Source organism: Alnus glutinosa, chromosome 6, assembly GCF_958979055.1.
Source record: "Alnus glutinosa chromosome 6, dhAlnGlut1.1, whole genome shotgun sequence".
NCBI lineage: Eukaryota > Viridiplantae > Streptophyta > Magnoliopsida > Fagales > Betulaceae > Alnus > Alnus glutinosa.
The window spans coordinates 29,250,035-29,275,092 of record NC_084891.1 but is presented as its reverse complement, the minus strand read 5'-3'; the positions used below and the strand labels follow the sequence as shown (position 1 = coordinate 29,275,092).

General features: G+C 38.1%; 1 protein-coding gene, 1 long non-coding RNA gene and 1 pseudogene across 3 annotated transcripts; all 3 read left to right on the top strand.

Annotated features, from left to right (window-relative positions):
* The first annotated feature begins 443 nt into the window (after positions 1–443).
* On the top strand, positions 444–2,072 carry LOC133871815 (uncharacterized). 2 transcript variants are annotated; one of them, XR_009900879.1, is made up of 3 exons: positions 444–763; positions 993–1,069; positions 1,138–2,072. It is a non-coding gene; the product is annotated as an uncharacterized LOC133871815 (long non-coding RNA). The 2 variants fall into 2 exon arrangements; XR_009900880.1 differs by having other exon boundaries at positions 444–799.
* A 3,650-nt stretch (positions 2,073–5,722) lies between these two features.
* Positions 5,723–7,188, top strand: LOC133871814 (stemmadenine O-acetyltransferase-like; annotated as a pseudogene).
* A 1,958-nt stretch (positions 7,189–9,146) lies between these two features.
* Positions 9,147–23,799, top strand: LOC133871707 (stemmadenine O-acetyltransferase-like). Its single transcript, XM_062309122.1, has 3 exons — positions 9,147–10,082; positions 12,453–12,455; positions 23,386–23,799. The coding sequence occupies exons 1-3, from the start codon at positions 9,147–9,149 to the stop codon at positions 23,797–23,799; spliced, it is 1,353 nt and encodes a 450-aa protein (XP_062165106.1).
* The last annotated feature ends 1,259 nt before the right edge of the window (positions 23,800–25,058 follow it).

Sequence of the window (25,058 nt, the reverse complement as noted above, 5' to 3'; positions counted from 1 at the left end):
GTCACAGCAGCAAAGGTTTGAAATTTGTGGTTATCTTCCTTCAGAATTTTGAGGCTTATCCCAGGAGAGAGGATGACTCTTTCATATTTGAGAAAACCAAAGCAGCTCAATCTGGTGGCCAAAAAGAATTGCGCCAACTACACTCCTCCCTTGAGCAAGAGTTTTTACCAAGTGCTCACTTGTCATCACCAAAAGCCAACACTCATAACTATGCATTGACGGCATATTATTTGGGATTTTTCAATTCTCTTTTATTTTGTTACTCAATTTATCACTACTTTTAAGGGAGATGATTTACAGTCAGTTGTTGTCACGAATAAAAAAATGAACATCAACTTAAAATAATTTAATTTAATTTTTTTTTTATATCACATTAATAAATTTTTATTATTATTTAAATAAAAAAAATTCTCTCTCATTTGGGATTCGAGACTCGATGAAAAATAAAGCGAGGGAACCTGTGTATTGCACTGTTGCGTCCGTCAGGCTCAGACCTCCCGCACTATGTCCCACCAATATTACCTACCAATTAAGCGAATACCGATTTCAATCTTCTTGAGCAAGAGAACCTTTACTGTTCAAATTACTACTACCAATTCCATCCGACTGGAACAAATCTCTATCCTTCGATCAATGTCCTCATTAATTGGCTCATTCCGACAGGATGAATATATATCTGTAAATGTACCTTTTGATTTTGGGGCATGTTGGATAAGAAGTTAGCAAGAGGCTGATCAAAGTCTTCCAAAGTTGATCGAAGATGGTATTTGACCCGCCATTCGTTGTTATGTTAAGATCGGTATTATTACAAGATTCTTTTAGAGATCGACTTAAATTTATTGAATACTTCTAAGTACCTCATAATGTTTACATTTCTCTGTTTTACATTTCCATTACATTGTTGTGTAATCAAGGTAAACCCTCTTTGGGTGGATATTTAGTTTTCTGTTTTAACTTACCTTTTAATTCTGCTTCTATTTTACATTTTGCAGATCAAATTGGGCTTTCACGTACCTGATTCCTGAAGAAACTATTGCAAAACCCAAGAGTCCAAGCAGCAATCATGGATGTATGTTCTACCTGAAGCTCTTTTTCAGTCTTTAATACCAAATCTCTGACATTATGTTGCCTTTCCAGTGTTCACAAAACCCTCTGAGCATTGCAAAATATCAAAATGACAACGAGGTAAGGCCAAATTTTGACCTTTATTAGACATAATTTTTCATTCCTAGAAGTGTCTGCTTTTAAATTGATGTTTCTATAAGAATACAAATTCGACCCCATTTTATTTTTTTTTTTCTCTAAAATTAAACTATGCATCCAAGAGTTGTCCTTATTTATTTATTTATTTTTTCTATATGAATCTTTTCAATAAATTATCGGAACTCTTCCCCGGAGTGAGCGGTCCACCATGATTGCCGTCGTTCATTCAGAGTTCACAGTTGGTCGATGCTGGAATAGAAATGCTCATTATTTGTTCTTCATGCATGACTAAGGTGGTTAGAACAAAAATGTAAATCTAAAGCCTGCATGACTGAACATACTTTCCCTTGCTGGTAGTGGTGGGCCATATATTGAGATATGCTTCTTGCATATTAATTTACTATATATATACACTCAATATTCCCATCATCATCATCCACACAATTTCATTCTACCAATTCCATCCATAACTTCTCACTTTCTTTTCAAACTATATATTATTATGTGGAAGCTAAATGTTTAACATATACATATAAATTAAGTCCAAACACTTGTTATGTATCTATGGGTAAGTTTCAAAATAGAGATTTTTATTTTTATTTTTTTTAGTTTAAAAATGGACAAAGAGCTTTATCCCTAAGAAAAGCTATGATGTGATGAATAAGTTGTTTAAGAATGATGACTTTTAAAGAAAGGTTTTTTTTTTTTTTGGAAAATTTCTCTTACAACCTTCATCATTCATCACTTTTGCAATCGATCTTAATTTCAAAACTTTATAAAGTAACATTTAGAATATCCATTTCTCAATTTATTTATTTATTTTTTTGATTTTAACCATCCGTTAGAGTTCTGTTAAATCCTGTCAAAATTTCAAAAATACCGTAGTTTTTTTTTTAAAAAAAAAGAAAAATTATAGAACTTTTCAAAGATTCCAGCATGTATATTTTTGCAAATTCCGTTAAATTCCTACCAACACCTAAGCCTTTGTAATTTTTCTTTTCTTTTCTTTTTTCTTAAACAAAAATTATGAATATTTTAAAAATTTTGACCCGAACACGTTGGAAAGGAGTCTCAAATCCTTGCAAGTACCACACAAGCCTTACTTGTCTTCGCCATCAAGATCGCTAGAAGATTATTCAACAACAATGAGCTTTATATAGTATGATTTTGTAATGCCCTTAAATAATAAAATGCATCTTAATTTCTTTAAAAAGAAACTTTAATGTTGAGTAGTAACTAGTATTTTTTGTGAATTGCATCGATTATTAGCTTTCAACATGAATTTATAATGTTGCGACTTGCGAGTCCGATCAGTCTTTATGTAAGTGCCCATACTAAAGCATAGTTGAGCTATTTGGAACTTACTACATAGTCTCAAGAAATTATAAGCAAAGCCTCAAGGCTTGTTGTTCTATTAGCTGAAAAGATTGTGCAGGAAACAAAAGTTTCTATGAAGACCTTGCTCGGAACAGAGCAAATTCTTTTTGTTTTTTTTACTTTTTTTTTTTTTTTTTTTTTTTTTTATGGCCAAATAAGGAGAAAAACAAATTCATAGTGGCGTTTCCAATTTTTTTTACCTTAATTTGATTGTTTCTCCATTCCTGTCCGGCTGTCCCTCCTGCCAGAATCAAACTTTAATCCTACACTAAGATGGTGCAGACTGCAGAACAATTGCAAAGGGATGAAAAGTGAAAAAAACCAAATTTTTTTTTTTAATTATTTCCTTTAAGTTTCAAAGCACGGCGTCGTATGCACTGAGCCACTGACAGCTAAAAGCCTAAAATTTGAAAAGCAAAAAGCCAAAGGATTCAAGGGAAGCGGTGCGATTCGTGCTCTTAAAAGGAAAGCCGTTAGATTTTTTTATTAATGGGTTACAGCTGTTCCCCATATGTCCACGTGAGGTTATATGGTGTTTTGCATTACTCAATCAGCACGCACCATTGATTTAATCCAACTACTGAAATTAAATCATTGAAATGTTTATGTAATCGATGGACATGATTCACACTAAATATTGGTTTCACCTATACACGCTTGCAGGGGAAATTATTTTTAAAAAACTTATTCTACACGATTTACTTAAACTTATTTTCCTTCGTGCGCCGTTTCCTCTACTCCATTTCTCTGCTGCTATTTTCACATCTCACCAAAAGTGTGCACATCAACTGTCTGTTTCCATGTTGGCTAGAGCCAGCTATGACATTGGTTGATCTAGCTAGGTTGGCTGATCAGCATACGGATCATTAATGCAAAAAGACAGAAAGAAAGAAGGCTGAAGCCATTTAGAGGAAGTAGTCTATTTTCGACTGGGCCTTGTTTTGGCAAGCCTAGATGAGTATACGCTCTATAATGCTTATTAATTGAAACTTAATGGCTTTTGTATAATAGTTGTGTAACTGTTATGTAAGATCTTAAAGATATGAGATAAGTCTCATGTAGTGAGTTCTATCACATGAATTTCACGTGAAACTCATCTTATGTCTCTAAAGTGGTGTACAACAGATGTATATTGTGCATCAATCACTCCTCTTAATAGCAAAGACAAATTAGTTGCAAGAGGTAGCTGCCGCCATCGGGCTCAAGAATTGTTGACAAATTTTGGTAGGTTAGATTACATCACTATTTATTTTTTAAAAAGTTTATATTAATTTTAACTATTTAATTAATATAAGAGTATTGTCAAATATAAAATTGAGCACAATTTTGTAAAGAAATAACTCATTTATTTTTCGAGAAGAGACGGAAACTTGCTGATCAATATCATTTGATTAAATAGTTGATTCAGCTACTTGTTTGAATAAATTGACTTTTCACTCTAAATGGCATTTTTTTTCTTGTAAAGAAAACATGAAAGAACAAATCTAGTCTTTCACTAATATTTTTAATAGCCGTTGCCCACTCCCAAATCTGATGGGTGGCCAAGCCACTGATCTTAAAAAAACGGTCGAGGGTGGTCAGCCATCGCTGGGTATGAACTTTTTACCTTTTTCTTTATTTATTTTTGGGTTAAAAAAAAAAAAAACTTGCATCCAAATCCAAACAGTTAGTATTTTGATAACTTGGAGATCGAGTAAAAATAACACGCACATTCAATGCACTGGCCGGCCTAATATTTTGACAAGAATAACTTAGAAATCAATAATTTATAAAGAGGGATGAATTAGTATTAATTTGCATCCTTCGAGGTACGATACAGGAGCCTCCTTTAGAGCATCTCCAGCAGAAGTATTATTTTAATCAAAAAATTAAATTTGACTAATTTTTGTCTCTTTTTCTTCTTCCAACAGAGTAATCATTCTAACATTTTTTCTAACTTCATCAACAGTAAATAGCTACTACTGGCTATTCACTGTTCATCAGTTATTTAATTTTTTATTATATTTTTTCTTTCTCACACCTTCTCCCCCACTTTGGTCTCTCTCTCGCTCGCTCACTTCTCATCTCCATCCCTCTCTTTCAATCTCGCATCTCCTCCACTTTCCCACTTAGGGTTTGACGAAGAAGGAAGGAGAAGAATCAGAGAGAAGGAGATCTGAGAAAGGTGGGTCGACCAAGGAGAGGCGCCGATTTTTGGCGAGCAGAGGCTTCAATTTCAGTTGAGCAGAGGCGCCGATTTTCCTGCGTGTCTTGGGTCGTCATCTAGTGGTTGAAGAGTGATTTCCGACGACTTCTAGCGGTTAAAAGGGGTTTTTCTGTTAATTTTTCCTTAGTTGGCCGATTGGGTGTGTTCCCTGTGGTGGCGTTGGTAATTTTCGGCTGTGTTTGTGTTGGATGTGTTGTGAACATCTGGCCATGTGTGCGTGTGAATCTCTTGTTGGATTTTAGACAAACCCATGGGATTTGTTGGGGACGATTTTGTAATCCTTATTTACCCGTGTCCCCTGATTTGTGAATTTGGGTTTGATTAATTCTGAAAATAATTTGTGTTTGTTGTTGTTTTGGCTAGAAATTGATTGGGTGTGAAATTTTGGTGAACCCACAGGCGAGGAGGATTGTCCGGAGAGAGAGAGAGAGAGAGAGAGAGAAGAGGGAGAGAAAGAAGATAAAACAATAAAAAAATAATAAAAAATATTATTTAAAGAAAATAAAGTGTAGAATAAAGATTATTGTTAGAGTGTTTTTAAAAAAATTAATGGCTAAAGTAGAAATTAATACTTTTTGAATAACTATTTTAACTCTAACTACTAGAGATGCTCTTATAAATTTAGAAAGTAAATGGTAGCTGTAGCCACCTTAACATCATGAATTGCCAAGTTCTTGACATTTGTTATTGGAGCATGGCTTTTGCTGGGCGTGATGTGAAATTACAAAAATACTTTTAATTATGACTTACCGACTCTTTTCATTTCTCCTCAACCGGAGAGGATCCAACGTGGGAGTATGCTGCTTGTTTCAGTGAAAATCATCCTACCTAAATTTTCCTCTATTAATTCGACGCCTATTTATGGACGTACTCGCGCTGCTTGTGAAAAATCATCCATTCGTTAGCTTTCCATATCTGCTTCAAGGAAAGAAGAAAATGGAGGTGGAAATTATTTCTAAAGAGTGCATCAAACCGGTCTCTTCTCCAACACCCCCTAACGGGCCTAACCTGAGAACCCACAAGCTCTCCCTCTTGGACCAAATCGATGCCGCCGCCCATTTTCCTTTGATCGTCTTCTATCCCATGAACCAGAGCACAAGCCATGCTGCTGTTGATATTTTCTTTCAAAGATCACAACTGCTAAAGCAATCACTATCAAAAGTTTTAACTCGCTTTTATGTATTTGCTGGCACAATCAAAGACAATCTCTCCATTGATTAATTGTAATGACAAGGGGGTTTATTATTTAGAAGCCCGAGTGAACTGTCGTCTTGTTGATTGCCTCAGCCAGCCTAATCTCCCATCATTTGAAAAATTTATTCCCCGAGACTACACTTGGAAAGAGACAGGTGCGGGAGATGATCATGTGGCTATGATAAAAGTGACCAGCTTTACATGCGGCGGTATGGCCATTGGTATCCTTGTTTCTCACATGATCGCTGATGGAACTTCCTTGAATATCTTTCTCAAGGGTTGGGCTGCCATGGCTCGTAAGGCCTGTGACGAAGCTGTATATCCTAATTTTGATGCTCCATCAATTTTCCCACAAAACGTTGCATGCTTAAGAGAAGAAGCATCTTTTATGTCTTTTTGCCGTCCATTCTTCAAATTAGGCAAGTTTACTACAAGGAGAATTGTGTTTGATGCATCAGCCATTACATCACTCAAGGCCAAAGCAACCAGCTCAAGCGTACAAAACCCCACAAGAGTTGAGGTTGTGTCGGCACTCCTATGGAAATGCATCATGCATGGCTGCCTCCAATAAAAAATGGGGAATCCAGAGCCAGAGGCCAACTTTTATTTTCCATTCAGTGAATTTGCGCGGAAGAGCAGCTCCACCATTACCAGAGTCTTCTATGGGTAATTTATATATTGGAGGGCAGGAGCATTATGGACGCCTGAGGAGATGGAGTTAACTAATTACATGGTAAGTAAGCTCAGAGAAGCAATAACAAATTTAAGTCCTGGTTTTGTGAAAGGCCTACAAGGTGATGGAGGGTTTCACAAGCTTTGTGAGCATGTGAAAGCAATGGCTGGCGCATGCTCAAGTGCAACAAATTCTTGTGGAATGGATTACATTGGGTTTACCAGTTGGTGCAACTTTGGTGTCTATGATATTGATTTCGGGTGGGGAAAGCCTGTGTGGGTAAGCTGTATTGGTTTAAACGAAGATTTAGACCTCAGGTTCCCAAGCATGATAGAGCTAATTATGAACACAAGATCCAGGGCGGAATAGAAGCATGGCTGTATTTAGATAAAGAAGTTATGGCCATCTTAGCACAAGACGAGGAAATCCTTGCTTTTGGTTCCTTGGATCCTAGTCCCATAAACTAGAATCTGGCATTTTCACCAATAATTTTGTTACGTGATTAGGAGTACTATGCTGGACTAAGAGGCACACACGAGGTAAAGTAAGATAAGTTGGAAATTAATCATCTCCTTTTTATCTTATCTTTCACTACATCAAATTACCTCACTTAAATAAGGAGTATATATTACTGTTAGTTCTGAAGGAATAATGAGTAGTCTATCTCCAAGCTATCCTGGAGACGATATTTGTTATCATACTTTGTTTTAGTCTATCTCTTAAAGCACTAGTAACAGTCTCTTTATATTGGTTCCTTTCTCTAAATATAGAGAAAATTTCACCAAAATTCAAAAAAACCACACCACAATAGATACCCCGAATTTACATGTTTTGGTTGGGTAGCTACAGTGCTACCCAATGTATTGGGTAGCACTGTAACTTCCCAATCACTTTTTTTTAAAGAAAAAAATCCGTTTCTCTGTCTCTCTCTCTCTCTCTCTCCTTCACGGCTGGCTTCACGCATCTCTTTCATCTCCTTCACGGCCGTGTCTGAACCAAGCTTTTTGATCTGCGTTTTGCTGGGATGAAGAATATATATGTATATATCAAGAAAAACAAATCCTCCAAAAATTAGATAAGGCATGAAAACAACATAATTTGAAGAAAACCCATTTGGCTAGCCGACTTCTTTGTCTCTTCCCACAAAATGATTGAAAAAAAAAAAAAGAGAAGAAAATCTTCTAACAGAATCATAAGAACCAAAAAAGGGTCCAAACATGATGAAACACCAAGATCTGGTCCCCAAAGCAACTGAAAAACACACATGAAAAAGATATATTCATCCAAAAAAAAATTAAATTGAAGATTTGATACCCGGACTCTGAGAGGGGAGCGAAGGTGGTGGTTGATGCCCATATTTCCTGCAATCTACACCGAAACAATGCAAGAAAAAAGGAGCTTATGTTGTTGCAGCTGTAGTGAGCGACCGTGGGAACAATCTGCCTTGGATTTAATTGTGAGGACTGGACTGTGAGGAGGTGAAGACGGTAGACAGCCAATTGGTCGAGTTTTCTGGAATCAAAATAAAAATGAATAAAAAAATAAAAGTATGAAAGAGAAAAAAACAATAAAATAAGAATAGAAAATAATATTTAATTGATATAGAGAAAAGAAAGAGAATCTATTGTGAAGTGTTTTTTTATAGGGAAGCAAAAAGTAGTTTTGTTCCCTAAATATAAGAAAAATGGTTGAAAATCTACTGCTAGTGCTCTTATGTATGTAACTGTTATTGGGTAGGAATTTGTAATCTTTTATATATGCGTGAGCCTATTTAAGGCAACGTATTATGAATAAAAAGGCATGCAACATTGCGCTTTGATTTCACGAACCTGTGAATATTCTACAATGATTTGTATCAAAATTACACTTAAAAAAAGAAAAACAAAACAAACTAACTAACAAACATATATACTAGGAAATATATATGGTATGATTCACACATGGCAACACTATGAATTCCAAAATCTTTGACTTTGATGATTCGCACATCGGCCTTTTCAAGTCGCAATATGAGGTTATGCATGTTACTGGATTCTCAACTCTTTTCTGTGAACCTTGAGTGTTAAGTAAAGTACGTAAGCAAAATATGAAAACAAGTAGCGCGCGCATCAGATTTGGTCCGGTTCTTATATATATATATAATTCACCAAATACGTACTAATCAAGCAAAATATGGAAACAAGCAGTGCAGCAGATTTGCTTCATGCAATCCATCAAACATGCAACAATCACACCACCTACCACAAATGATTCAATGCACAGAATCTCATTTATGTCAATTCTAAAGTGAACGACGAAGTTTTTTTTGTATAAATTGAACATCGGATTGTACAGCGAAAATCATGAGTAAAAGAATAATTTTCCATATTACCTCCTTTGTTCAGCACAAGCTACTTACTAGCTAGCTAGATTCTTGCGCTGCTTGTGGAAAGCTTGCTACTTTAATTTTGTCGAGAGTGAGCGCTGCTAGATCTGCTTTAAAAGAAAGCTCAAATGGAGGTCCAAATTATTTCCAAAGAGTACATCAAACCCTCTTCACCAACACCCCCTAACCTGAAAACCCACAGGCTCTCTCTCTTGGACCAATTCGCTTCTTTCGGCTATGTTCCTGTGGTCTTCTTCTATCCCATGAACCAAAGCATAAGCCATGCTGTTGCTGATATTGTCTCTCAAATATCACACTCGCTAAAGCAATCCCTATCAGAAACCCTAACTCGCTTTTACCCATTTGCTGGCAAAATCAAAGATCGTCTCTCCGTCGATTGTAATGACGAGGGGGTTTTTTATTTGGAAGCCTGTGTGAATTGTCATCTTGTTGAGTGCCTCAGCCAGCCTAATATCCCATCACTCCAAAAATTTCTTCCCCGGGAGTCATGGAAAGATCCAACTGAGGGAGATCATGTTACTATGATACAAGTAACCAGGTTTGCATGCGGCGGTATTGCCATTGGTGTCCTTGTTTCCCACATGATCGCTGATGGAATTTCCTTGAGTATCTTTCTCAAAGGTTGGGCAGCAACTGCTCGTAAGGCATGTGAAGTTGTATGTCCTAATTTTGACGCCCCGTCAATTTTCATTCAAAACGATGCATATTCTAGAGAAGCCGTTGTGATGGCTTTTTCCAAGCCCTTCAAATTGGGCAGGTGTATAGTAAGGAGAATTGTGTTTGACGCCTCAGCCATTGCATCACTCAAAGCCAAAGCAAGCAGCTCAAGCGTGCAAAACCCAACAAGAGTCGAGGCTGTGTCCGCACTCCTATGGAAATGCATCATGACTGCTTTCAAGGCCACTTCTGGTATCCAAAGGCCTACCTATATTACCCATGCAGTGAATTTGCGACCAAGAGCAGATCCACAATTCACAGAATCTTCCATGGGAAATATACTTTGGTCAACATGCGCATTATGCACGGCTGAGGAGATAGATTTAGCTTCCATCACTACAAAAAAAATTGTAAATCGCCACATGCAGTTCGCCGCGTGTACAGTAACTGTACACGTGGCAAACAGTTCGCCGCGTGTAATTAGCCGCGTAGATACACGCGGTGGACCTGGCAATGCTAATTGCACATTTGGCAGCGTGTATTTTAATACACGCGGCCAATTTGCCGCGTGTACATTTATACGCGCTGCCAAATATTAATACACGCGGCCAGATGTTGGCCGCAGTATATTTTATATATATATATATATATTAATTCTATTTTTTAATTTCTTTTTATTTAAAATATATTTATATATTTTATATAAATATTCTTTTATATATATATATATATATATTTTAATTCTGTTTTTTAATTTCTTTTTATTTAATATATATATATATATATATATATATATATATATATATATATATATATATATTACTAAAATTCTCCAAATTTATTTTATCCAAAAATATCACAAAATCAAATTGCACAAATTAATCAAAACAACTTTTTTTAAAAATTCGAATACCATGTACTAATAAATATATTCATTACTATATATAACTACTTACACAACAATATCAACAAATTTGAGATTCTTAATTTAATAAAGTTATTCGGTACTAAAAAAAAAAAAATACACAAAATATCTACAAATCTGGAGGACGTCTCTGCGGATCACGAGGTGCAGTCCCGGGCGTGAGCTCGCCAACTGTCGATTGTCCCGCAAGAGATGGTGTAACGGGCGAAGGAGTCCCGAGAGGGGATTGTTGGCTCAGCAATTGTCCAGAAGGCGACAACGGACCAACCGTTGTCGCATTACCTGCAAGTAGTAAAAATAATTAACCTACATAATATTATATGCAAATTTAAACAAGTAATGAGAACAAATTAAAAATAAACCTAAGTGTATACATAATATGAACCATACCTGCAGGCGCACTACTAACAGATGACGTACTACCGACGTGTGCAGGTGAAGACTGCTGAGCACCAGGGCATACGAACGATAATCCTGTAGAGGACATGAAGGCCTCAAAATGTCGCATGCGTTGCTCCATAGCATCAAAATGTCGCATGCGCTGCTCCATATCATCAATCTGTCGTATGCGCTGCTCCATGCTGTTAGCCCGCTCTCTCTCGGCCCGCACTATGCCCTCCAACTCCGCAATTTTGTGAGCAGCCCAATCCTGAGACGTGCCCTCGGCCGGTCCCCCCCGTGTGCGGCCCCTATACGAGAAACAAGTCCCGCGAACAGGAGTAACGTTCGGCCCAACCTGCCGAACCCTACCCGCATACTCGGGTCGCCCAACCGCTTGCTCGTACGCGTCGCCAGGTGCCCAACGCACCGTATCTGATGAGACGGGGTCCGAGGCAGCAGGATCAGTGGACAAACTCTGTGTCATCCGCTCCTGTACGTCGTCAACATACAAAACAATGGTAATTAATAAATACTTTATCACACGCATAACTAATAATAATCGATAACCTATAACAGTAGCATACGCATAGGTCCCGTGTCCGCTCGTTCAGGTAAGTGCCGTCTTTCCTTGTGTGCGTCTTCACAAACGACTCGGCGCGAGTGGGGGGCGTGCCAGATATAGATGCCTGTCGCCATACAGTATAAATATATAACAAACATTGGATATTCATTTAACGTTAAGAAAGAACAATTACGCACAAATAAGAATTAGGGTTTTTACATATTGTTCCATACCTCATCGTGATTAAATCTGGCATAACTTTTGGACCCCAGACTATGGGGGATGTCTTGCTGCTCCCGCAGCCGCTTCATTCGTTCAGACCTCTCCTTTACATTGAACATTCCCAAAAAAAATGTCAGAATTGATACTTTTAATTACTTATGTGTTATGATTGAATGAACTGTTTATTAAAAAAACACAACATTATAGTAATACATTCAAAGACCTACATACCACATTTACTTTTGTGCACCACTCGTGCAGTACGTCCTCCACATCCGTTCGGTCATACTTATCAAAAAACGTCTCTGGCATTCTCGCACGTATTGTCAATGGCGTGTCACCGTCTCGAATATTTAGCTGGGTCCTCAACTTCGACTTCCACGAACGGTGCTTACGGCCCATATCACCCCAGAATTCATTCTGTGCCAGGCGCTGGTCGACGGATACGGGTACATAAAATTCTTGCTGCACATTCAATCTAATGATTAATTTTAGCAGTTCAATAAAGAAAAAATCATCTTAACTTTAATTTCACAAAATACATATATTAGTTTCATACACATACCATTATGGCATCCCACATAGCCTGCTTAACCTGTTTATCTACCTTTCCCCATTTGTCCCGCAAGTGAATATGGGACCCGCTCCGTAACAACTTGCCCGCAGCCCGTCTATAACGATTGCATGCTCGTCCCACTGGTTGTGTTGCAGCATTGTACTGCAACACAACTTTCTTACCCCTCGGGAGCACCCAATTTCTCTCAAGGTCCTTAATCACCTCAAAATATATGCTCCCGTCTGGGTTATACCCTAGTCAATAAATATAAAACGTTAATATATTAACACTAAATAACTTAATTATATCAATAAATTAAAAATTCAATTTAAATATTATACGAACTTACTAAATTAATTAGTTTATAATGATGTATACAAATGTACTTACCCATCAGCCGAATATGGTCGAACGCTATGTGCTCGGTCGCTGGGTCACCAGCATGCTCCTCGCCTGCCTGATCTTCTGGGTGATGCTCATCATCATGATCGTCATCCGAAAGCATATCTTGGGGGACATCATGTGCTAACTGATCAAGCCCCAACATCACATCATCCCCCTCGCGGGGCAGCTGGCTCTCCCCCACATCTGGGTCCTGACTCTCCCCAGGAAGCGGCAACTGGCTCTGTCCATAAACATGCATCTGGCTCTCCCCAGGTGCCGGGCCCTGGCCCCCAGCCGGTGCCGACAGCTGTCCCGACCTCATAGCCGGCATAGGCATCCCCCCCCCCCCCGCTGTGACAGCGGGAATCTGTCATCCTGAGTCTCATTATCAGGAATGACTGACATAGGTGGTGGAAGGGGGTATGGATAGTACAACGGAAATCTGCTCAAATCATGACACTCTCGCGCCCACCATCGATCAACATGGCCCGGTGAGGTCAGCCCCAACTGCGATAACGTCGTGAATGGAGAAGGAGAATATCCAGCTGAGCTCGTCTGGCTGGGATCTGACCTGCTCATCCCCGCCGTACCCGGGGGCAATGGTCTATAAACGGCGTCCGGGTGGTGTGGCCACGGTGTAGTATGTAGTGCCGCTGACATCGCCGGTGTCGACGTAGGCGGGTATAGAGAAGGAGAATATCCAGCTGTGCTCGTCTGCCCGGGATCTGACCTGCTCATCCCCGCCGTACCCGGGGGCAATGGTCTGTATACAGCGTCCGGGTAGTGTGGCCACGGTGTGGTATGTAGTGCCGCTGACATCGCCGGTGTGGATGTAGTCGTGCAATGCACGGGCTGGCGTGGTGCACGATGTGTGCAAGTAGGGGGTCTCGGGTCCATCGAAACCTGCGAACAAATGTGAGACAAATTACTTGAAATTCGTTTTAATTTTAATATTAAAATAGAATATGCATAATATACAATGAGCTCTATGCAAAATAAGAAAGTATTTTGAGTTTAAGCAAATTGTACCAATAATAAATATAGCAATCATTGTATAACATGTGCTTCAATCGGATCAATGTCGGGCCTATCGTGATCGAATTCATCATTCGTATCATGCAGGTCATCAGTGGGTAATACGATCGGTACACACTCGTGATATGCATTATCTGCATCACTACTCCCTTCCCCCTGACCAACATCGTACACGTTGCGCGGTTTAGTCCTCACGGCACAAACCCAGTTTGGGTTCCTTTCATCCTCGACATAAAACACTTGGTCTACCTGAGATGTAAGCACGTACGGCTCGTCAGTAAGCAGTTCTCCCCTGTGGACGAGGTGAGTGAAGTTGACAAACGCTAGACCATAATCGTCGACTCTAAATCCTCTGTCCATCGTGGGGTCCGCCCAATTGCACTTAAATAGGACGTACGTAGTCCTATCGTAGTACTCGACCTCAACCACATCGGTTAACTGCCCGTAGTAGGTTTCGCATTCAACGGTTGGCACACATACCCCGCTGTTCTGAGTCCTCCTTCCCACATCATGGGCTAGCGTGCAGAACAATTTCCCGTTTACCACGTACCTGTTATACTTCACTGCTGTCTCCTTCAACCCTCTACTCCGCATAACCAATTTCAGCCCCAATTCCTCCCTACTTTGATCGTCAAGGCCATCAACCTATGTTATCATTTCATATATTAAAAGAATACATCGGTTAATAGCGGCATATTGTCGAACCCTATCTTAAATTGACACTGAACATAGGTAAATATTATATACGAAAATACCACTACTTCCTTACATATGCGCGGTACCACTCGCAGAACTGCTTGTGATGTTGGGCTTCAATCAGAGCGTCCGTGATACGACCCCTAACGCATGATCGCCTAATAGCGTCTTTATGCATCCTACATTCAGCGGATATAATTAAAAAACTAATTATTATCAATTATATCATTTGAATCCGGTTCAATATGTAAACACTACTTACATCCGCAAATTGAGAAACTCGTCAGAGTTGAACACAATATAACGATGAATCTGATGCATCGTCAACCGGTTCAATCTAACTCGCGTTCCCGCCCCCTTGGAACCATCAGGGTTTCTCAAAGGTCTGTTGTGGAAGGTTGGTGCATTTTCTAGATATCTCGAACAGAACGTTACTAGCTCGGTCGCTATGTAACCTTCCGCAATGCACCCCTCAGGAGCCGCTTTGTTGCGCACATTCGACTTGAAACCCCCAAGACTCCTGGTGCACACACAAACATTAAGGACTTGCCCCCGTTTAATGCCATGAGTTACATGAAAAAATGTATATATATATATATATATATATATATATATATATATATATATATATATATATATATATATATATATATATATTTATATTCTGTTGTATTTTACCTCTCTGCCGGGTACATCCACCTATACTGAACGGGTCCGCCGAGTCTACATTCGCGCACAAGATGCACGACCAAGTGGACCATGCTAGTAAAAAACCCAGGAGGAAATACCTGTTCCAGCTTGCACAGTGTGATACAGACGTCACCCTGCAGTCGGTCCATCTCAGCTTGGGTTAGCTTGGTTGAGCATATGCCTCTGAAAAATGCTGACATCTCAACGATAGGTCTGACCACTTTGTCTGGCAATGACTGACGCAATGCAATTGGTAGAAGCTGCTGCATCAGTATGTGGCTGTCATGACTTTTTAACCCCGAAATTGTACGGTCCTTCATCCGAACACACCGTGAAATGTTCGACGCATATCCGTCTGGAACTCTCACATTTCGAAGCACCTTTAAAAAGCTTTCTTTATCCTCCCTGGACATCGTGTGACAAGCCGCGGGTATATATGTTTTACCATTTGCGGCGGTGAACGGATGCAATTTAGGTCTCAACCCCATCTCCTGCAAATCCAGCCGAGCTGCCAAGTTGTCCTTCGTTTTCCCTTTGATGTCCAAAATAGTGCCAAGTATATTGTCCATGACATTTTTCTCTATGTGCATGACATCAAGATTGTGCCGAAGCAAATTGTCCTTCCAGTACGGCAATCTGAAGAAAATACTTTTCTTCTTCCATACAACATCATCAGCACCCCGTGCACCCGTCTTCCGCTTCTTCCGTCTCGTCTTACCCGCATTCTCATTCCCAAACGCAACTCCGTCCAACTGTTGGAGGATCTCGTCCCCGCAAGGCACATCAGGAGCACATTCTAACTCCTCAGTCCCATCAAACGTTCTTCTGTTCAGCCGCCACAGATGTTCGGCTGGCAAGTACCTCCTGTGTCCCATGTAACAAAATTTACAACCGTTCTTCAGATGTTTAGAACGTGTCGAATGCATGCAACAAGGACATGCCTTCACACCTTTGTTAGGCCAACCGGATAAATCTGCATACGCCGGAAAGTCGTTTATTGTCCACATCAACTGAGCACGCATATTGAAATTCTCCATCTTCGCAGCATCTAGTGTTCGTACCCCTACATCCCACAGCTCCAACAGCTCATCAATCAGTGGCTGAAGGTAGACGTCAATATCCATACCAGGTGAGCTCGGTCCGGGGATAACCAGTGACAGGATGAACGACGTCTGTTTCATGCACATCCAAGGAGGCAAATTGTACGGTACAAGCAATACGGGCCATGTGCTGTGGGATGTACTCATGTTCCCAAATGGATTGAATCCGTCTGCTGTCAGTCCAAGCCGCACGTTCCTACTGTCGGCCATGAAATCCGGATGTAGAGAGTCGAACGATCTCCATGCCTCACCGTCCGCGGGGTGCCTCAATACCCCGTCCTTAGTGCGGCCTTCTGCATGCCACCTCATATTGTGCGCCGTGTGCTCCGACATGAATAACCTCTGTAACCGTGGGATGAGTGGAAACCATCTCAACACCTTCACTGGACGTTTTTTCCTCGACGATATTACCTCACCATCCCGATCGAAATGTATATCAGCCATCCACTTAGATTCTCCACATACGGTGCAGGTATCTAGATCTTTATTGTCTTTCCAGAATAGCATACAGTCATTACGGCACGCCGGAATCTTCTCATACCCGAGACCCATGGAACTGAGGAATTTCTTCGCCTCGTACGTATTAACCGGCAATGCATCATCGCAAGGAGGCAATAACTGACTGACAAGCTCCAGAATATCAGAAAAAATCTTGTTACTAATACCTCCAATGCACTTCAAGTTGTAGAAATGTACAGTAGCACTCAATTTACTGTGCTTTGTACCGGGGTGAAGTGGCTTGTCGGCAGTCTTCAACAACTCAAGGTATTTCAATGTGTCCCTTGCAGAGGTTCCTTCATTTACTTCTCCGGGCTGGCCAACATTATCAGTGTCACCTACTTCGTGCACGCCGAAGGCGTCACGCAACATTGCGTGCATGTCACCACCTTGTTCCAGGTCTCCGCCTTGTTCTGTGACTTCTACATGTTCAATGCCACATGCAGCCGTATCTGTGACACTGGGATGGTCGTGACCCCGAACAGGACCAGCAGGGTTTAGGGTTGTCTCACCGTGCATATACCAGAAACCGTATCCCGTGGACATTCCCTTCCCCCCTGTCAGGTGTGCAAGAACGTAATCTGGGGGGTGCCGCTGGTTATTCCGGCAGTACTTACATGGGCAGTAAATTTTGCCATCAGCAGACCTAAAGTTACGAACGGCAAATGCCACGAACGCTCTACACCCGTCGTTATACTGTGTCGTACCTCTAGGTGCTGACATCCACGACTTATCCATATTCCTCTGTACGCGAGTTAACAGTCTGAAACGAAATATGTTATTTGATTACAGCAAATAAAGTGCTTGTTTGTTTACTGTTTGTTTTAAACAGTTAACTCAAAGTATCATTTTCTCATACTTTTTTTAGGGGTTAGGGTTTTTCCTTTTTAGGTTTTAAGGTTAGGGTTTAGGTTTTTAAGGGTTTAGTTTTTAGGGTTAGGGTTTAGGGTTTAGGTTTTAATATTTGTAGGGTTTAGGGTTTTTTAGGGTGTAGGGTTTTAGGGTTTAGGGTTTAACTAAAATAAAATAGTAATAAAAAAAAAAAAAAAAGATCTCGAACCTTTTTCTTTTATATTTTTTAATATTCTTCTTTCTTTTTTTAGGGTTTAGGGTTTTGTTTTTTTTTTTTTTTTATAGGGTTTAGGGTTTTAGGTTTTTACGGTTTAGTTTGTAGGGTTAGGCTTTGGGTTTACCTCACCATAAAAAAGTAATTAAAAAAAAGTAGAGATCTCTCCCATTTTTAATTTTTTTTTTTTTGCTATTCTTTATTCTTTATTTATGGTTTAGAGTTTGAAGGTTTCTTTTTTTAGGGTTTAGGGTTAAAAAGGTTAGGGTTTAGGTTTTTAGGGTTCTAGTTTTTAGGGTTTGGGTTTTAAGGGTTTAGGTTGTTAGGGTTCTAGTTTTTAAGGTTAGGGTTTAGGTTCTTAGGGTTTAGTTTTTAGGGTTAGGGTTTTAAGGTTAGAATTTAGGGTTTAGGGTTTAGGTTTTAGGGTTTTTAGGGTTAGGGTTTAGGTTTTAGGGTTTTAAGGTTAGGGTTTAGGTTTTTAGGGTTTAGTTTTTAGGTTAGGGTTTAAGGTTTTAGGGTTAGGGTTTTAAGGTTAGGGTTTAGGGTTTAGGGTTTAGGGTTTAGTTTTTAGGGTTTAGGGTTTTAAGGTTAGGGTTTAGGGTTTTAGGGTTTAGGGTTTAGGGTTTAGGTTGTTAGGGTTTAGTTTTTAGGGTTAGGGTTTAGGTTTTGAAGGTTTAGTTTTTAGGGTTAGGGTTTAGGTTTTGAAGGTTTAGTTTTTAGGGTTAGGGTTTAGGTTTTAGGGTTTAGTTTTTACGGTTTAGTTTTTAGAGTTAGTGTTTTAAGGTTAGAATTTAGGGTTTAGGGTTTAGGTTTTAGGGTTTTTAAGGTTAGGGTTTAGGTTTTAGGGTTTTAAGGTTAGGATTTAGGTTTTTAGGGTTTAGTTTTTAGGGTTTAGTTTTTAGAGTTAGGGTTTTAAGGTTAGAATTTAGGGTTTAGGGTTTAGGTTTTAGGGTTTTAAGGTTAAGATTTAGGTTTTTAGGGAGAAAGTATTTTAGGGTTAGGGTTTTAGGGTTAGGGTTAGGGTTTTAGGGTTAGGGTTTTAAGGTTAGGGTTTAGGTTTTTAGGGTTTAGTTTTTACGGTTTAGTTTTTAGGTTAGGGTTTAAGGTTTTGGGGTTAGAGTTTTAAGGTTAGGGTTTAGGGTTTAGGGTTTAGGGTTTAGGGTTTAGTTTTTAGGGTTTAGGGTTTTAAGGTTAGGGTTTAGGGTTTTAGGGTTTAGGGTTTATGGTTTAGGTTGTTAGGGTTTAGTTTTTAGGGTTAGGGTTTAGGTTTTGAAGGTTTAGTTTTTAGGGTTAGGGTTTAGGTTTTGAAGGTTTAGTTTTTAGGGTTAGGGTTTAGGTTTTAGGGTTTAGTTTTTACGGTTTAGTTTTTAGGGTTAGTGTTTTAAGGTTAGAATTTAGGGTTTAGGGTTTAGGTTTTAGGGTTTTTAGGGTTAGGGTTTAGGTTTTAGGGTTTTAAGGTTAGGATTTAGGTTTTTAGGGTTTAGTTTTTACGGTTTAGTTTTTAGAGTTAGGGTTTTAAGGTTAGAATTTAGGGTTTAGGGTTTAGGTTTTAGGGTTTTAAGGTTAGGATTTAGGTTTTTAGGGAGAAAGTATTTTACGGTTAGGGTTTTAAGGTTAGGGTTTAGGGTTTTAGGGTTAGGGTTTCAAGGTTAGGGTTTAGGGTTTAGTTTTTAGGGTTAGGGTTTTAAGGTTAGAATTTAGGGTTTAGGGTTTAGGTTTTAGGGTTTTAAGGTTAGGATTAGGGTTTTAGGGTTTTAAGTATTTTAGGGTTAGGGTTTTAAGGTTAGGGTTTAGGGTTTAGTTTTTAGGGTTAAGGTTTTAAGGTTAGAATTTAGGGTTTAGGGTTTAGGTTTTAGGGTTTTAAGGTTAGGATTTAGGTTGTTAGGGAGAAAGTATTTTAGGTTTAGGGTTTTAAGGTTAGGATTTAAGGTTTTAGGGTTAGGGTTTTAAGGTTAGGATTTAGGTTTTTAGGGTTTAGTTTTTAGGGTTAGGGGTTTAAGGTTAGGGTTTAGGGTTTAACTACAATAAAAAAGTAATAAGAAAATTTCACTCTTTTGTAGGGTTTAGGGTTTTTAGGGTGAACGGTAATTTGGGCTAGGGTTTAGGGTTTATGGTTTTTGCTTGTTCATTAGAGTATAAAGCTTAGGGGTTTGGTTTTGAGATTTGATCATAGGCATTTTTATATTGGTTTTGATTTAGGGTTTAGGGTTTATTGTTTACACCTTTGTTATAAATTGAATAATAAAAAAAATAATTATAAATGGTAGACGGTGGCCAAATTTAATTTTCTGTATATATCCAATAATCGTTAGATACGATCATTTTATTATGAAATGATGGCGAGTTTACTTTGAATTGGTTTTTTTTTTGTTTGTAAAAAAATTACCTGAAATGAACAATTAAACTTTTTTTCTTTGTTCTTAAAAAACCCAAAAATTGTTTTTTGTAGTACCGAATACTTATTTATATTTTATTGGTTTTGATCATTTATTTTATGATTAAGTTAATAAAATAATTGTGACAAATAATAATCCACACACAAATTCGTAGTACAGTAAAACATATTACAAAAAAAAAAAAATACCACAACTATAAGAATATTTTTCATGCATAACAACCAACCACATCAAAACACATAAAATTACACAACAATAGATATTCAAACCCAACAAAATTAACAGCATTGCATAGACCATTATTAATTGCTAAATCCACAATTATTATATGAAACTATTAAAAAAGTTAGAAACAGATTTTAAACAAATTAATTTAAATGCACCAAGTTTATTATAGCCAAAAGGTAAAGGAAAAAATTTAATGCTAAAATTACTCACAAATTTTTTTTTTTTTTTGTGATTTGTATGCTCCTTTGCCAAAATGTACCTGCATTAAAACATATTAGTCCCAAAATAATATCCCAAAACAACTAAAAAAATACTAATCACGTACAAGGCAGAGAGAGAGAGAGAGATAGAGAGAGAGAGAGAGACCGGGAGAGGTTTCAGAGAGAGAGAGAGATGTAGAGAGAGATAGTGTCAGAGAGATGGGTGTAGAGAGAGAGAGGTCCGGACCTAGGGTTAGGATTGAGTCTGTGGTTCGGTTAGAGAGAGAGCTAGAGAGAGAGAAAGCTAGAGAGAGACAGAGAGAGAGAGAGAGAGAGAGAGAGAGAGAGCGAGAGGGAGATGTAGAGAGAGATAGGTCCGGACCTAGGGTTAGGGTTCCTGGTTCGGTTAGAGAGAGAGAGAGAGAGAGAGCTAGAGAGAGAGACAGAGAGAGAGAGAGTGAGAGGGAGGTGTAGAGAGAGATAGGTCCGGACCTAGGGTTAGGGTTCCTGGTTCGGTTAGAGAGAGAGAGAGAGCTAGAGAGAGACAGAGATAAAGAGAGAGAGAGATAGAGAGAGAGAGAGCATGCACCGTACCTATTGCCGAACACGGGTGGTGCAGTCACGGCCGGAGAGGGAGCTGGCCGGAGAATACACTGGATCCTGGTGGTCGGTGGTCAGTGGACGGAGAGGGAGAGAGAGAGAGAGAGAGAGAGAGAGAGAGAGCTGAGTGAGCGAGTGAGAGATGAGTGAGCGAGAGAGATCGAGCTGAGGGAGAGAGGGAAATGTGGGGATCGAGGGTAGCTTCCTCTGGAAGCTACCCTTTTTTTTTTTTTTTTTTAAAAAAAAAAAAAAAATTAATTGAAGTATCAGCCAGGTGGCGCGCGGGAAATGTCCCGCGCAGGTCACCTGGCCAAAAATTGGCCGCGTGGCGTAATGCCACCCGGCCAATTAGAGACGTGTATTATTATACACGTCTCTATCTGTTTTTAATTTTTTTTTTTTGAAAAACGAAAAATGGTATATATATATATATATATATATATCTATATATATAGTTTTGTATTTGTAAACACAAACACAAACCCTAATCCGACCCTAAGTGTATGTAATATATATAGTGTTAAGGTTTACGTAAACTCTAACCCATAAAACTAAACCCTAAACGGTAACCCTAAAACTAATTCTTAAACCTTAAGTCTGTGTTAAGTTTTATATATATATATATATATAGGTCCTATATATATATAGGGTTAGGGTTTTATTAGATTACTATTCCATTAACGTAAATCCTAATTAGAGTTAGGGTTTACTTATAAGTATACCATATATATTTAAAGTACTCAACACGTAAAACGTAAATATACTATAAACATATTGCACGTAGCCCATACCCCTAACCCTATGTCTATATACTATATATAGTCATAAACCCTAACCCTAAGTGTATGTACTTTGTTATGTTGCATATTTTTATTTTTGTTCCTCGCCGTATAATTATGCATATATTTGTAGCCCAAATTTGGGTATATACAACGTTATTATATATATCTATAAACTCTAACCCTAAGTGTATATATATACTATATATAGCTATACACAGTATAGCTATATAAGTATACTATATATATATATATAGCCATAAACACCAATGTTAGGGTGTATACAAGTAACTATAAAGGTATATAGTTTCGGCACGCCGTTTACATGCATGCATGCATGCATATATTATATATATGTATGTACATAATATGACAAGATAGTTTTGAAATACAAATACAAATACAAACACAGACACATGCAACCCTAAGTGTATGTAATGTACATTCTTGCTAAACCCTAAGCCATAAAACTAAACCGTAAACTATAAATTAAAACTAAATCCTAACCCTAAGTATATATATATATATATATATATATATATAATATACTATACTAAACACTGACCATAAAATTGAACCCTAAAACCCATAATCTTAACCCAAATCTTAAGTGTATGTACCATATATATGTAAGCCATAAACCCTAACCCTAAATATATATACTATATGTATAGTGATAAACCCTAACTCTAGGATCAAATGATAGTTCGACCAAGTTTTGAACATTGAACTCGATCAAATGATAGAGGCATGCAATTTTATACTTGTGTAAGGTATGCCATAATGATCGGGACCACAAGGCGAACACATTCAGATGGATGTTCAACGAACCCTAACCCTGAGAGTATGTACTACACATACAATAAATTAAGTCCTAACGCATAAACCATATTCAAGAAACTCAACTTGCATGTAAACCCTAAAACATAACTATAAGTATGTGTAGCACAAATTTAGCACAAATTTATTGTTGGGGTATATAATAGGAATTTTTAATATAAATAAATTCCAAAAAATTTAAATACAAGTACTGTATAAAACTAATTAGTTTATATACTCTAATTTGGTATAGGGTACATAGCAATTTTATACTCCAATTTATTTTATTTTTTTTTAATTTTTTTTTTTTTAAAAAAAGGAATTCCAAAAAAGTGTTTTTCAGTTAGCCACGTGTATTAAATTACACGTGTCGGCCAGATGGCAGCGTGGAATTTATACACGCGGCCAATTGGCAGCGTGTAATTTCTACACGCTGCCAATTGTTTGTACGCTACATCTGGCAGCGTGTCCAGAGAAACACGCTGCCATCTGGCCGCGTGTCTACAGTAACATGTACTGTAGACACGCGGCGATTTACGCCTTTTTTTGTAGTGCATGGTGAGCAAGCTTAGAGAAGCAAGAGTGAAAATCAATATTGCTGATTTTGTAAAAAACATACAAGGCGATGGAGGGTTTTCCAAACTCTGGGAGCTTGTGAAAGCAAGGACTGGAGCAGTCTCGAGTATGGCATTTTCTTGTGGAGTGGATTACATTGGGTTTACCAGTTGGTGTAACATTGGTGTCTATGACATTGATTTTGGGTGGGGAAAGCCGATGTGGGTAAGCCAAGTTGGTACAATCGAAGATTCGGAAACCATGTTTCGAAATAGGATATATCTAATGGATACAAGATCCGGCGATGGAATAGAAGCATGGGTTTTGTTAGACGCAAAAGATATGATTATGTTAGCACAAGACAATGAACTTCTTGCTTTCGCTTCTTTGGATCGGAGTCCCACAGAATAGAAAATGGTATTTCTCACCTGCGAAGATCAATGTTCAATTCTGGGAAGATAATTGTGTTAATAAGTGGATGATATCATCCATACCATTCTCCTTGTTAGAGCATGGCAGTCATCAAATAAATGCATAATTTCACCTTAGGTGATTGTTAGAGCAATTTAGTCCGAATATGTCCCAAAATAAGTTGATCGACCGCCCTACATATTTCAAATTTGGAGAAACTATACACTTACTTCCCTCAATTTATCTCTTTTCAACTTTTTTAATCGAGTTAATGCATCCGACTGATCTACTATTAACGTTCATTGGGATTGCAATATCCCCATTTCGCCTCAAAATAACAAAAATTCCATTTTTTCTTAAAAAAAAGGACAAAAATTCAGAAAAAAAAAATAGACAAAATTAGGGGAAAAAAAAAATTATTACCCACGGCAATGTCGTGGGTTAGTTTTTAGTTTTGTTTTGAATTTTTACTTTTTTTTGGGCATTTTTCATATTTTTATGGGCATTTTAGGGGCCAAATGAACACATTGCAATCCTAATGATAAATTAGTAAGGCACATTAACCAAATTGAAAGATTCGGAGACATTGCAACAAGAGTAGTAGATTTGAAGTGGGTAAGTGTAATTTCTCTTGGTATAGAGAAAAAATTACTAAACTGGTATGTGGAATTTGACCTTCTTACCAATAAATTTTTGGAATTCAAATAATGAAATAAATTATTGTGATATTTCTGCAGATTTGCTTCATTCAATCCATCAAACATGCACCAATCACACCACCTACGACAAATGATTCAATGCACAGAATCTCATTTATGTAAATTCCTAAAGTGAACGACATATATAGTTTGTGTATAAAAGCCATGAACATCGAATAGTACAGAGAAAAATAATTGAGTAAAAGAATAATTTTCCTGAATTCTTACTAATAGAATTTGAAGTTCAATACTTTCTATTGATGTTTAGTAAAGTATAAATAGAAGAAGAGATTACATGATCTTCGGATCAGTTACGATCTATCTAGAGTTTGAATTACAAACCAGAAACTTATCTAAAGATAATCCTATCTAGATATTTGAATTGAAAACAGAATTCAAATATCTCTATATTTGAATTTACAGAATCCTATCTATCTATTAGCTAGGAGTCTTGTATCCAAGTTTGTTGAAGTAGTTGGATGCCGACTAGTATTTTGCACTAGAGAGGAGTCTTCACATTCAGATGTATTTGGACATGTTGAGATGACATTGGTATTGTTT

What these genes read in the sequence shown, in the direction of transcription:
- LOC133871707 (XM_062309122.1), top strand. Translation starts at nt 9,147, where the DNA reads ATGGAGGTCCAAATTATTTCCAAAGAGTACATCAAACCCTCTTCACCA.